This window comes from Pseudopipra pipra, chromosome 9 (assembly GCF_036250125.1).
Source record: "Pseudopipra pipra isolate bDixPip1 chromosome 9, bDixPip1.hap1, whole genome shotgun sequence".
In the NCBI taxonomy this organism is placed as follows: domain Eukaryota; kingdom Metazoa; phylum Chordata; class Aves; order Passeriformes; family Pipridae; genus Pseudopipra; species Pseudopipra pipra.
Window position 1 is genome coordinate 15238571 of NC_087557.1, and position 15390 is coordinate 15253960.

Sequence of the window (15390 nt, forward strand, 5' to 3'; positions counted from 1 at the left end):
CTAATTCAGAGAAAATAACAAGTGCAAAGTATTTTATTTGGGATTCTGTTCATTTAATTCTTGTTTCATTTCCAGAGGACACTTGACTGCGAGAGGTAGCACAGCAAATTTTTCTGACATGTTTTTCCTAAAGTGAAAAAACCCCTCAGCAGCACTGAGGGGTTTTTGCATGGAACATAGTTCCTGTTCTGCATATGACTGGGCATACAAATTCAAAGCGGACACAAAGTGAGCCTCAGTAAGGAAGAAGACACATCCTGCAGTAAACAAGTTGAAGTGTCCCTGCATATTTGGTGGACTAACAGTTCTGAAATGTTCGGGCTTGTAACCCTGTTTTCAGGCATTAAAGCAGCTGGTTTGGGAATTACTGCATTTAAATCCTTGAGATATGTGAAAGGCAGCATTTGCTCAAACTAACAGAACTGTTGATACCATTATAAATGCATAATATTGCAAATTGGTGAAGCACTGTCAACTAATTTTGATGGTTTTAGGCAAACATACTCTTACAACATAGATTAATTCTTGTTTGTTGCAAAATTGCGGCTGCTCTGAGAAACTCATGCTTGCTTAGGGCCTGTCTATCCTGAGTGATGACCTGTGCTAGTTCAAGCTTTGTTGGAATACAGTTGTAGCCAGCAGGTTTCTAATGCACGGCCTCTGACTGATAAGGACCTAGATTGTCCCTCCGCTGAGGATTGTGCTAATGAAACAATTCTACAATCAAGTTCCTAGCTACTCTGTATACTAATAGAGCAGGCTTTTAGAGTGATGTTTTTAACCTACTTGTCACATAAGAGTTATTTCTAGTCTTGGGGAACTCTTACAACATCCTTTTTAATGTGTATGTAGAGCTTGCATTTACCTGTTTCTTGTTTGGACACCACCTTATAATGGTGCAGGATTCTTTAGATTGAGGAGCAGGATCTTATTTTTATACCCCTGACTTTTTTTTTGTTCCGTTGCTTTTCTTGTTATTACCCAGGTTAGTAAAACTGGCAGTGCCTAGTACTTTTTCACCTATATTCTTTTCTTCCTATAAACAAATAAAAACAACAATCTGATGTGCTCGGAAGTTCTTTTAGGGGACTACAAAAGTGTGGCAATCAATTTCTTAACAAAGATGGCTTTCTAAAATGACATAGTAGAAGTGGAGCAGAGTTACATTTTATGTCTTCTGGACGTCTGTGGTTGTCCCTTAAGACAGGAGATTGCTTAATAAAGGAAGTGTATCTTTGACAGGCTTAATGATTTGAAAATGCTCAAGGAATAGCTTGCCAAACCTGACACTGTGTATTGCTTTCTGTTTAATATTTACTGCTCAATACTAGGTAGCACCTGTTTGGTGTGATGAACAACCAAATAAAAATAAACATATGCTTGCATAGTACTAACAGATACGAATGGGGCCCTGTAGTTTTCTGCGGCTGAGGTAACAGAATTTGACAACTAACGCACTGTGCCAGTTGAATAAGAAAATATTTAACCTAAAGTTGAAAATCTTCCATTTTTCCTAAAAAAGGCAAATATTTCTAATTCTGGTTTTAGTTTTTAAAAGGTTTTTACCAACCAGGTATTCTTCTTCTGCAACTTGCCTGAAAAACAGCATGTCTTCTGTGGCTGCTGGAGAATAGCATTCTTTCTTTCCTGCAAACAGAGGCTTTCCAGCTGAGTAGTTTTAGGTTTTTTATTTATTCTTCTAATAATTTATTAGTAGAGAACCTGAAATATTAGTTGACCAAAACAATATATCTGTGGTAAAATGAAGGGAGAAACATTATGGTGAAGTGAGCAGGGGATAAGTTACAATGGTTTCTTTGTCTGTAAGTGAGGACTTCAGTACTGTTTCACTGTTTTCCTGTGACAAATAGCATGTTGCTTTGTTGATCGTTTATTTAGCACAAAGATTTTAGCAAAAACCTTCATTTACTTTCGTTATCAATTGCACATCTAAAGTAAGAGCAGAAATGCACTGAACAAAACGTTTTGTCTAACAGCTGTTCAGTGGTGTGTTTTACCACCTTTTTCTCCGAGCCTTCAACAGCAGACTAATTTTAGTGTGGAGCTCTTCAGTCTTATGGGTGAAACACTTTTAATTACCACTTTGTCAACTTGACTTTCCAAATTCTCTTTATTGGAAATGTTGAAAGCTCTGAAATTTTTCAACAGAATTGTGCTACTCAAATTGCAGGATTGTATTTTGGATTAGAGCTTCATAATGTGGAGATCTATAGGAACTTGGTAGTTGGTATTAAATGCAGAGTAGCGTAATGGGCTCAAGTTGCCTCCTTTCTGTTATTTTTCAAATAACGTGGTTTGGCTTAAAGCACCAGGTGGAAAACTAATAACGGTTAACATGGATCCTTCTAATATACTAAACAATTGCGTCAATGCAGTGAATATATTTTAAACCATCTTTATTGCAGAAAACTTTTTACAACGCTTTGAGAATTTCATTTTTTGAAGAGAGAACTGGATTATAGTTTTCTTTTGAATGATAGGTATGCCTGTGAAGCTTAGAACGTGTGTGCATTGCAATACGACGTTTACAAGTGCTGTTAGCCTGTCCAACCACTTACGCGCTTATGCACGAAAGAAGAGTGCTGGACTTTTGACTGGGACAGGTATGTTTTGTTACAGATGTAAAAGCAAGTCTGTCTATGATACATTTTCTTCATCAGACTGGACAAAAGCATATGTTAATTCAAAATAATTTTGAAGCTTCTGCTGGTAAACAATTTATTTGCCATAAAACTTCAGCAACTTGTAAGAAAAGATATGTTGCTGTTGTCCACTCTCATGTCTGATTTTCATTCTTACTCTTTGATTTTGGATCCAACATCTAAGGTATGTAAGCAAAACTAAGAGATGGTTGCTTAAATTCGTTCTCCTACAATATCACGACTTTCAAACCAGATAATTGGCCTTCTAATGAAGTGTTTAAAAGTATCTCAAAAATGAGAGCGGGGAAAAAAAAGACAACAAGACAACAAGTAATTTTTACAGTCTAGTACATATAATTGTGAAGAATACTGTAGTAAAATAGGAAAAGCAAGTAGTTTTACACTTAGTATATTTTTAACAACATACCGTATGTAGTTGGTTTCATTTCTTGTTTGGCTCACAACCCAAAAACTACCTGCTCTGACATTGTTTAGTACAGCATTTGGCACTGCTATTAATGTTTTTAATTAAAACACACTTCCTTTTGAAATTCATCTAATATTCCATACTTTTATTTGTTTCCAAAGGCCTGCAGCTTGCTTGGCTGTAGGAAATATCTGAGTTTACTTGGATTATTGCTGAGATTAGTGGGACTTCACAACAGCAAACTGGAGAGTAGAGATGCAATATAGTGAGGAAATTTGGCAGATATGAAGTCTGGAATATTCTGTAATTAAGAAGGGCAGCCATCACTTTTCTATGTTAACAAGCACAGACTTTTACATAATGCTCTTAGAAAATGCATAATCCTTTTTTTATTTGCAAATGTAATTCATTATGCTAAGAATGACAAACTGATTTGCAGGCTTTCTCAGCAGAAGGCTAAAAGAAATATTTTTACAAAATGGGTCTGTGGCTGCCAGGTCTTATGTTACACTACATTAATGCTATAACAAAGCAGATTTAGGAGTCAGCAGATGCAATAATGTCTAATGCGTAGGAGAATGTGTCTTTAGTCAGTGATTCTGAAAATTTTCATATTTATTCAGTAGGAAGGTGATGGTAGTGGACTTCATTTACCACTGCTTTGATTTGATACTAGCCCTGTGGTAAGTTATTTTTCTTACACACCTACTGGTGAAGTATTTTTCAATAGCTATACTATTTAAATTGCACATTGAGAACTTAATAATTCAATGAATGAGCCACAGTGGCAGACAGGATAGTACACAGAGATTGAATCCTGGACTAGCTGTTTGCCTAGCTTCCCTTCTACTAAATGGGAAGAGTGAAGCAAGCTTGTTAAGGTGCTTTCAGGGATTTTTGTTTGTTTTCTTTAACAAGTGTATTTTGCTAGTGAAGTATTTACCTTCTCATCAGAACAGTTGCCACATTTTTTAAAAGAACTGAAAGAAAATTCAAGTCTTTTATCATTGGACCTAGAATTTGATTTAAAATTAAGTTAGAAACAAAATGAGGTTAGAAACAAAGCTTCGATAAAAGGTTAGAAACAAAACTTTGAAAAGAAAATCTTTTGATCTCAGAAGCTGGAGCTAAGCCAGATAAATGACCTGTACCATGGATAAAGGCCTTTTGCTGAAACCATTGACTTAAAGAGTCAATGTTAAGTTCTAGCTATAACATGCAACCAATGTATATTTATATTAACTTAGTCATTATACTGCTGTAACTCTGCGAAGTTTGTAAACTTTGCGCCCTGACTTTTCATTCAAGCAAGCTCAACGCAAGGCTTGTAGACGAGAAAACATACTTGTAAACAGTGGTTTTATTTGATATTCCACTTTATAACGCAAGACAATTATTTTAATGCAGGATTTCACTAGCACGCACTAGTTTTAAACTTTGCTATGAGTGTTGTTCTTGGGGAGATCTCTGGTTTTATTATTAAAAAATGGTTGCAGTTGAGAGCAATTTCAAGATGTCTTCAGTTTGGCCTCAGCCACAGCTGAACTTTCAGTGGCCTTCAGCTGTTGTATGGAGACAATGAGGATATGTTTATACAGGTTCTTTCTTCTGTTTTCATGAAACCTTTCTTAGATCTTCTAAAGTAAACATAACTACCAAAAAGAAACCACAGTGGTTGATTATTTTTCTCAATATCTTCCTGTAATTAAATAATCGTGTGTAAACATGAATGCTGTAATTCTTTTATTTGGCAACTATTAGGGGAATTATCAAGGCATTACTGTTTAGTAAGAGAAATACAGTAATCTCTGTATGCCACCAATGAGACCTCTCCTAGTGCTACAGTAGCTTATGTATTAGTCTTCTCAGATTTTCGATTTGTTTGCACGTGGTTTTGATATTGACTGTTATCATATTGCTTTTCTAGCAGATGCCCTACTTCTTCAGAGTCAGTAATTTGATTATATTTAGTTAAATCTTACTCTTTTTTCAAATGCAACTTGACAGTTTTAGCAGTATAGTAGACATAGTTACACATAATGGTAGCTTTGGAGAATGAACTCAAGAAAAACATCCTAGAAGTGAAAGTTACTAAGCTGTTGGCTGTGTGAGGTTAGTCTTTATTATATCTTACTTGTGCCTGTAGGTATGCATTATAGATCCAATGTATAGCAAATACCTGTCTAGGTTCACTTAATAGTCGCTTTTGTATTATTGCTTGCATAATCATCTTCAGATGACTGGCTGGAACTTTTTTTCATTATTCAGTCCAACTTCGAACAATATAATTATTTAATTGCTCATCTTGAGTAGATGCTGATTTCCTTTTAATACACATTTTGATGAATAGCAGCAACACATTGGTGTTTCTCAGAGCATGTGGCAGACTTACTTCTTTTTCTGATTATCTTGAGAGTCTTGGACTGACCTACACAAAATCTTCAAAATGCATCTCACTCTTCTTGGTTATAGTTGTATGTTCAGCTTCCTTTCTTTTCTTCTCTCTAGGCCCCTCTTCCTCCCCCTGCCCTGCTCTCCCCAAGTCTCTTGATACTCTCTTACACTCTGGCTTTTTACATCTTCTCTTTGTTGACTCTTTTCACACACTCAGTCTCTTCATACCAGCTGTCATCTTCTGGGAATCACCACTTTATTCTTTGGTCATTGCTTCTGTAGATGGAGACTGCTTCTTCAGAAACTCAGGAGGGAACAATAAAGTACAGAACAAGAAGTCTGGCCTTCAAGCCAACAGTGTGACCGAGGTAGCAGTTCACAAGGCCACTACAAATCCAGATAATTTCAGATATTGCTTTGGGAAGTTTGTGGTGGAAGCATATCCAGCTACAGCAGAAATCTGAGGTCCACTGGCTTTGCATATCTTTATTCTGTGCAGTTACAGTTACAAACAATCAACCATCACAATGAGCTAATTTTCAGCATCCTATAAAATCCTTCAGGGAGCACATTACTGGAGGGGTTTTTTAATGCACTTTACTGTGCAGTAATGATGAGGATAGATAGCAAGTGATTGAATTTGAAAAATTAGTGACTAAATGTAGAAGAAAGATAATTCATTATTTTTTACTTTTTGATTGGCAGTTTTCAAATGGTTAATTAGCTCCATTCATGTGTGCAATTATTCAGCTTGTGTTAGCTTATGACAAAATTCATAAAGTCTGATTAAAAGACTCAGGTCTAGTCTTCCTGAAATAAGAAACTTTCCATGTTGATGGACATCAGGAAGCAGAGCATTTTAATTTTGAACTGCAGACCAAATGTCTTAGCATGAAGGGCCTCCAACTGTCACCTCCCTAATTCATGTTCTCTTAGGCATGCGCATTTAAACCTCCTATCTCTCACTACTTGTAGTGTTTCTTGATAAGTGGCCACAGAGGTAAAGAATGTTTTTATATGCAGCCGTTTTACCTAGCACATATTTTTCTAAATAGTGTGCTCTGAAATTGAACTTGAGCACTTCCAGTAGTTTGATTGTCTTTTGTTTTAAATGGGTTGCTTCTCCGTCATATTGTGTCAGTGGTTTGATGAAGTGATGCGACTCATCGTTTACAAGTTTTTTGAATAGCAACTGGGAAACACCAGGTAGCCAAACTTGAAGGAAGGAGGCTTCTTCCGAAAAGAAGTAGGCCTTTATGGAGAACGAAAGATGATAGTTTGGAAACTGTTGTAACTACAAAGTAGTAGTGGAAGGTAGTTCCTGCCTTTCTGGCAATTTGCTGCAGTTTCCATGCAGCTTACTGGAGCTAAATTATCCTTGGTGTCTTCGTGGAAGCGATAAAAACATACTTTCTGAGGAGTTCATGCTTTGTTACAGTAAAGACATAGGAAATACAGTAGCTGAGTTTTGGTCAGAACATGGCTATGTTATGGGTAGGCAATGGATGAGGCAATTGTGTGACTTACTTGACGCGTGCAACCACTATCAAGACTTGCATCGTATCAAGACTACACAAGTGTGTGCATGTGACTTCATTTAAACTTGTTGCTTTCTGGGTAGACAAAATGAAACTAATGTGATAATTACTGGTCCACGTGCCTGATAACTGCTGTTGGAATTATGGTTTTCGCTTGGCTTTACACAGATGTTACTCTTTCTCTGCTCACTTTCCAGCTTCACTGGAGTAACTTCGGAATGTACTTGTGCTGCTTTGAGCTCCCTAAACTGTGATAGAATATGTTCACTAGCTCAAAAGACAAAAGGAACAAAAAATTTTTTACAGAACACCGGTTCAGTATTCTTAGTGTTTTCTGTCTGTTGTAACAGCTTATTGCCCGGGCGAATCTACTTTCAAATGTAGCTAAGTTGCTCTGAGAATGTGTTGAGTAATCTGAATCTTTTTTCTTGATGTCATTTACTGTGATATTTTCTGCCCTTTCTTTTGTAATTTCTCTATCTAGAGCCTCCATCATAAATGACTCAGAGAAGATGCGCATTCTTTTGTTTTTCTTTTTTTCTCAATGTTCATGGAAAAGGTGCCTTTCAAGGAAGCAGAAACTACCTCTTCTGGTACATTATGGCAGTTTCTGTCATTGTTGCTGTTGTTTGGTTGCACAGTAGTTCAGAGGGGATTTTTTCTTAGTAGATTATGCACACACACAAAACCATTAGGTTTCAGGAACTCTGTTGCAGAAGACTAATCCAGGTCTAAAAAAAAAGAGAAATGCTCTGGATGTGTGTGAGTAGAATCAAATTTCTTTATGGGAATGAATGTCTTTGCCAACATGAAGGAAATCAACCAGTTCTTGTTTAAAATGCAGGTTGGCCTTGCTAGTAGTCTGTTATCTACTACTTCTTTTATTTTACTGATATCAGCTTATATCAGCTAACTGTCCTCAGATACAACTCATGGACGTGTTTGCATTTGGATAATACTGATTTCTGTTTCCCTTCTTCCCGTGATGTTCTGCAAAATCATCAAAGGCAAAGCTTTTGCTGTAATAACTGCTTCAGATAAGTCGCCCCTCACACAAATAGTTCTCTTCAGAGCATTGGTGTCTGGGTTCCAGTATTTTATCTGCTTACATTTCTGATGATGTTGTTACTGAAGTTGCGGTATGTAAAATATTTATACTATTTGGTAGTTCCTACAGCCTGAATGATATCTTTTTTCTTCCTAATTAAATGAAGAATATGCTTTTGGTGAGAGAATAAAGTATTAAAAAATCCTTAACAATTTTCCAGAAGTTATCTTGGCCATTTCTCTCTCTCCCCCCCGCCACCTTGGGTTACTGCCTTTATACCCAGACTGCTTTCATTGGTGCTGTCAGAAAAAAAATGCTGTTAAGCCTCGTTTTCCTGATTTTGGTCTGAAGGAAGTCTCTTTAGTTTGGTATCTGCTTTCAGTTTATTTTATTGGTTCTCTGATACCTTCAAATCTCAGAAATCCATTCTAAAATTTTAGATACTGTAGGAATCTTTAAATCTGGGGATGGAACTGGGAAATGCCTGGTATATCTACCAAGTTAAAAGCTTGGGCTACAGGGTAAAAGCTTGAGAGGTGTTCCTTTGGAGGAAATGAGAAAAATGAAAGATGCAGTCAAGACCTGTGTTCTTTAAATCAACGTATTTTGCCTCGCCTTATGCTTCAGAATACTAAGAGGTTAATTCTTCTATTTTATATTATAGGAGCTAAAACTTTAGACAAGTGTAACAATTTTTTTTTAATTTTACTGTTAAGATGCTTCAGTAGTGTAGCATTATACCTTCTTGGTATCAAGAATACCACCTGGTGCTGTCTTTCCAGTTTTTGTGGAGTTTTTGATGAAGTGGTGTAACTGGTTGTTTACAAAAGGTATTTGTGTTATAGTTTTATTGTTGGTGTCTTGTTTTGGAAGAGTGTAGCTAGATATACTTCTCAGTTCAAGCAATCACAAACTTCTTGAGCTTTATCAGCTGTTTTCATCATAACAATATTAACTCAGTTTAATCTACTCATCCCCCACTTTGGCTGCTTCTTAGAATGGCCAGATTTTGTTACAGATTCCCATTACATCTGTTTATAGGAGGTACAGACCTCAAAACTAACTGAACACATTTGCTATGCATTTCCTGTTCTCACACGTTATTTTCATACATAGTTTCAAATGCTTAGACTGAATTTAAAAAGTGACCTTGCCATCTCTGTTGATTGTCCTAATAAGAACTCCCACTGCCACGGACTAATACATACTTTTTGTAAGCTGCACTAGAATTCAGACAGGAGCAAGGGGGAAGCTTCATTTGAAATTCTTAAAACAAAAGGACAGATTTTTGCTTTATGTTGAAATAGGTGTTCTATTCAAACTAGAAATTCGTGATTGTAGTAGCTGAAAGCTACAACTTTATGAAGTTGTAACTTGGTTGAATGTGAGTGGTCTTGTGATGGTACTTGAACTACAAAACAAGTTCAAGATTTTGACAGCATTTTATTCATGAAAGGGAATTTCCAGTGGTGCTTTGCTTCTGTATAATTCTGCAATAGGTTTGTAGGTGCTTCCTGATACTAAAACAGCAGTTTAATGCTGAATGTCAATTATCTAGTCTTTCAAAGAACAAGCACCATGCTAAACTAAAAAAAATAGCTTCATGTGTTTTGTCAGTATGTTTCTTAGCATACACTGTAATTGTTTTGGATTTATATTATAATTAAATGTAGAATAACGAGGTAGATGTCTTTTCACTACTGCTATAGGGAATACTTACTGAATATCTCTGTTTGGTTAACACTTATTGAAATATTACTTTCACATATGAAATTTCTCTTCTTAGCTTTAGACTGTAAGCAAAAGAAGTCAAGGTCAAGATCTGGAAGCAAGAAGAAAATGCTGCCGTTACCTCATAGTGCTGATGAAGTTTACATACTCAGATGCAGGTATATAGTGTTATTTTCATTGAAAGCACACATTATTAAGAGCTTACTAATTTTAGTCATAAAAAGAAATAGGATTGTATCTCATAAATGTTTGTGATTAAACTGAATAATATGGAGGGTAAGCAATTGCCTATTTTCGTTAATTTGGACAAGAGGGTTTGATCCTGTCGTACTCGGGTGATTGCCACTTGCTTCTCTAGCTAAAATCTTACTGGTCATGTCTAAGTAATATTCTGTCCTTCAAAAGAAACCTTACATAAGAACAGATTGTTATTGCTAGTGTTAAAAATGTGAGTGTGAGTTGTATAAACTGCAGGGGTTTGTGCTCACAGTTACTACTAATGAACTCAATTACTAAGTTTTTCAGCTAAAATATATAAAAACAAACTTCAAGAAAATTAAGACTTTTCACTTATTGTCTGTCTTTTATAATTTTTCAGTAGAGCTAGATATATCTTGATGGATTAATTTTAATATTTGCATAGGTTTTGTGGTCTGGTCTTTCGAGGACCTCTGTCTGTTCAAGAAGACTGGATAAAGCACTTGCAGCGACACATTGTCAACGCAAATCTTCCACGGACTGGAGCTGGCATGGTTGAAGTCACATCACTACTTAAAAAGCCTGCTTCAATTACTGAAACTTCATTTTCTTTACTGATGGCAGAAGCAGCATCATAGAACAAGGAAACATTTTAAATTTTAATTGGGTGTAAATTTGAAATACTTCATCATTTTTTAAGATAAATTGCTACACTAAATTATGTTTATAAATGCTAAAGACAGAAAAATAGAGGAGGATTACAGTAACATCAAAATAAATTGAATACTTAACAGTTACAGTAAGTAGTCTTTATATTTTATATAGGGTGGAAGATGTGTTTTTAAGGTTTATTATGTTTTTGTCAGTTACTGTGTTCACTATCAATACAAGACCATTATATGTATGGCAGCCATTTTTAAATTGTTGCACATGGGTACTTAAAAGACAGATTTTAATAAAACAAAGAAACCACGTTCTCTTCAGTGTTACCCAAATCAAGGCTCTGTTTATTCCAAAAAGAATTACATAGTAAAATAAGATACTATTATATTTTGTTTGTATGTATGTAGTGTTTTGTATAATACCAAGAACTGCTAATACAATTTACTCAACTTAGGGCATTAAATACCATGTACTTCATAGTTCAAGAGACTGTTTCGTTCCAATAGGGCAATTAGTACTATTCTATCTAGGTGTGTAAGTGTTTTTTTTAAATCACATGAGGCTTTTTGTACTAAAAAGTGGAGGGAAACTTGTTTAAACAAATTTCTAAGAGAAATATGTACATAATACTGGAAATTTGTGGTAAGGAAATATTCTTTACTTCAGTTGCATTTCTCACTGACAATAAAGTGGTGCATCCATGCTACCTCCTACTTGTCAACAAAGATGGTATTTACCCTTATGTTTTTGTATCATAGTAGATTCAATCCAACTTTCTTTATTACAAAGCATCTTTTTGTTAACAAGTTTGTTACTTTTATGATGATTTACTTAAAGTCTGACTTGCTTACAGAAGTTTGCCTCTACTATTTTATTTAACACTGTAGAAATGTACTAATAAGCATTGCTCACTACACAGTTAGAGTAGACTTTTCATTTATAATTCTGTTTAAAAGATTGATCATTTTAGAAAATTCGAACACAGATTGAATTGTTTCTACATATGAAGAGAATGTTTACAACTTAAATTTTAGAGCTTGTTTTGGATGTGATTATATGTATGAAAACTGTAACACTATGCTCATGCTAAGGACCTACTTACAGAATTATTGAAATAAATGTGCTGTGAGGATGGAAATATGGTGCAGGTGTCTTGGTCATGATAAATTGTGTTTGTTCATTTAAACTGTCTTCAAAACATGACTTTTGTTTAAATCAAATTAGATTCCTCTACAAATCAATTTTGTATGCAAGTAACATTTCATTTTACTCATATAGGGTAACATACTGTAGTTAAGCCAAGGATATGCATTGATATTTTCTTTATATGTAAATAAAGTTAAAAGCAGTTAAAGCAAGAGGAGTATTTTGGTAGAGTATATACATACCTCACTGCCAGTGAAATTGCTTTCCTATGGTATATCTCCTTACCAGAAAAATCTCTAAATAAAAAGGTTTAAAGAAAATCTAAATGTCTATAATGTGAAGCATTTATTTGCATTGTGTGAATTAAGTTTGTGAAATTGATTTGTCTTGCTTGAGATTAGAATCTTCACATGATCTTAAGTAAAAGTACATTTACTTGCAATAAACTGAATTGTTCACAGACGCATTACATTTGATTGGTGGAAAATATGAATAAATGTCTGTCTTCCTGGGTGCACGGAGTTTAGAGTTAACACATGAGGCTTGTTAATGTTCTGATAAAATAGATGGGCTGAAAATGCACAGCTCTACAGGACAGAGTCCTCAGATATGGCCATCCTAACTCTTCAAGGCTGTCATTAAATTAGTGCTATCAGGTGTTTAACTGTACAAATTGCTATAGCTAAGTTTAGCTTTCTTGTCAGAATTTATTCTCTTATAACTGGAAAATCTACATTGTTACATTTAAAGGCTGGAGGAAAAAATACTTTAGAGATTTTAGAAAAGATAACTGGGATGTTGAAGTATATTGCAGACAAATTATGTGTATGCAGACTAACAAATTTCTAAATTTGTGGATGCTTGTGGGATTTTTTTATACGCTGTGAAAATGGAAGATTTAAAGCAATGTGTTGAAGCAAATAGAGGGAAGTGATCAAATCACCTTGAATGTTTATAATGCTTTAATAGAGTGCTTGTTTACCCTTCTCACCAAAAAAAGTGCTTGTGAGAGCACCATATTTTGTGGCTGTTTAACAAATGAGCAAATCAATGAAGTGCAAATGATATTTATCTAGTATTGTTAAGAATGCTTGTAAGGTGAAGCCATACCGTGCGGAATTTTGCGTTAGCAAAAAACTCTTACTAGGTTAATAATAATAAACCCCTAGTTCATTCTATTTAATTCATTAAACCCCAATAGTGAGCTGCTTTGTGTAACGCTAAAATGCAAGGTTGTGTGAAGAGCAGGGAGCTCTAGGGCTGGTAAGTTTCCAAAATGAGATTATGTTGATGAGGAGCAGAGTTTTCACTGACAGGCTGAGTGGGTGCACTGGAGCTGTATGCTTGACTTAAATCAGATCCTTGCAATATAGTTTGAAATATATGCAGAAGTTCTAGAACTCTTCTGATTATTGAATTAATTGCATATATGGTTGATACAAACTAAATTAACTTTTAAAATAAAAAATCAGAGTACTCTTTAGCTGTCTTTAGCCTCTAGTCCTCAAGTGGGCCTATTAATTTTCTTGGTTTCTGTTGTTTGGAAATACAGATCTTCTGTCACTACTTTCAAGGAAATATAAATGCCCCTTTCTGGACTTACAGAAATTCTAAATAATGTGTTAGAAGAGGGTAAATTAAGTCAGTTGCTTTGTGATACCAAACTCATGTTCTGTGGCTTGAGAGTCTCTGTGGCAGTCTGTGCTAAAGAGCTGGACTTCCAGGGTTGCACATAGAAACACAAGTGTTAGTCTGTTCAGGTTGACTTAGATTGCTTTGGGGTAAAGGCTGCAGTGGTGCAGTGATTTTTGTTTGGTTGATTTTGGTTCTTTATCACAGTCTTACTTGTTTCTGAAGTTATCCTAGTTTCTGGTAAAGGTCTCTTAAGTAGTAACCTCAGGAAAATTACAAAAGAATTTTCAGAATGCTTAGAGAAGCCTTGGAAATTGTAGAAGACCACCCCATACACTTTTTGTAAAATGATTGCCTATATTCCCTAATCGCAGTGATATTTCCAAATTATATTCAAAAATTAAAACTCTGTTGCGTTCCTTGAAAAGATGTTTCTGCAGAATGTTGGAAAGATGATTTTAAAGTGCCCGTGGTAGTGTGTTCAGGCTCTATGCATGGAAGGTGGAGGCAAGCAGACAACACGTGCTGGCTTACAGAGACCCCTGGGCATTTACTGCTGTTTGCCGTGTCCTGCCGCACGTGGGTTGGATGACCTGTGTGAGGTGCACTGTTCCCGTGAGCTGAGGCGGTCCAGCTCTGCCCACAGATCAACTTCTGCTTCCTCAGGGCACGCCTTACCCAGCCAGCAGTGTCAGGAAATGAGCTGCTGACTCGTTGATGGAGAGGAAGCACTGAGCAGTGATAGGTACCGGGAGCTGTGGGTGAGGGAGAGCGAGGGCCGGGCGTGCCAGAGATGGGCACTGTAACAGTCGGGTGCAGGTCCTGGGCCACACGGTTTGTGTTTGAGCTGTGTGCCTGCGCAAAGTCCTGCCTTTTCAGCCACGCTCAGGGAAATCAGCAAGGTCTTTGAGGTAAGTAGATCACAGGAGGAACACGAGTTATGAACTGGGGCTCAGAGAAGAGCATCCAAAGTTCCAAAGGTCAGCGTCACAGGCCTGAGATGGGAAGACGTGTTCCTGCAAAGCTTTTTTGACTGTGGTGTTTTTTCTGAGCTGGTTATGGTTCTGGGTTTCCTGCAGTGCTTTAAAGAGGGGTTATGCATTAAATCTACCTGATTCTGAAAACCTACAGAAGATAAATTGGGCTGAACAAATGAGGAAACATTAACAGCAAATAACGTGTACTGGCTTTTAACTTAATGGTTAAGGGCTGTGAACAAAGCCTGTTTAGTTGAATGCTATGGTTAACAGACTTTTCCACTTTTTATCACAGTAGTTAAATGCCTGGATACTTAAACACCAGTTTCATATTTTAAAAATTGGTTTATATAGTTTTGATTTTGTTTAAAAAAAAATCTTTTTAGGGTGGTACTTATTTAAAAAAGCTGACTGCATTATGATTTCAGATATTTCAATCCACCATGCTTTGTAGGTGCTGTTGCCTGATACATGGGTAGCAATTGTGATGTAATGGAAACATTTGGCCATAGTGCCAGATTTGTAATCTCTTGCAATAAAATGTTCCTTTTTAACACTGCAGGCTTCTTGGTGTTTTTCCCAGTGTTCGGAGGTGAGCTGCGTGGCATGTGTCACTTCATTCTGCAGGGAATTCTGCCCCAACCAGAACAGTTACGTGGCGAGGCAAGAAGGGCAGTTTTGCTGGCTGTAGTCTTCTGAAAATTCAGAGGTGAGGTAAAATGGGGGTATTTACATTTCAGTATTGGAGACCAAGAATGAGAATTGGTGGCTGAGGGAACATCACCAGAGAAAGGGGCCCAAAGCTGAAGCTGGGTCACAAGTAACAGTGGCTCTCATCCATGCACGTCTGCCCACTTCTCTCTCTGTTCAGTCTGGTTTCACTGGTGCCTTCTTCTCAGTTAGAAGCAGTTTTCCTCTGCAGCATTAGGTGTGCAGTGTCTTCCACATGTACCTGGGCACAGAGTACACTGAA

At 36.4% G+C, this 15390-nt stretch overlaps 1 protein-coding gene across 10 annotated transcripts in view; it reads left to right on the top strand.

Moving 5' to 3' along the window:
- ZNF644 (zinc finger protein 644) overlaps positions 1-14973 on the top strand; it is a 48873-nt gene extending 33900 nt beyond the window's left edge. For 8 of the 10 annotated variants that reach the window (XM_064664770.1, XM_064664772.1, XM_064664765.1 and 5 more), the window contains 2 exons: positions 9857-9959; positions 10445-14973. In XM_064664770.1, coding sequence (XP_064520840.1) covers positions 9857-9959; positions 10445-10637 — 296 coding nt within the window. In that variant the 3' untranslated portion in view covers positions 10638-14973. The other 2 variants (XM_064664773.1, XM_064664775.1) reach the window with 2 other exon arrangements.
- The last annotated feature ends 417 nt before the right edge of the window (positions 14974-15390 follow it).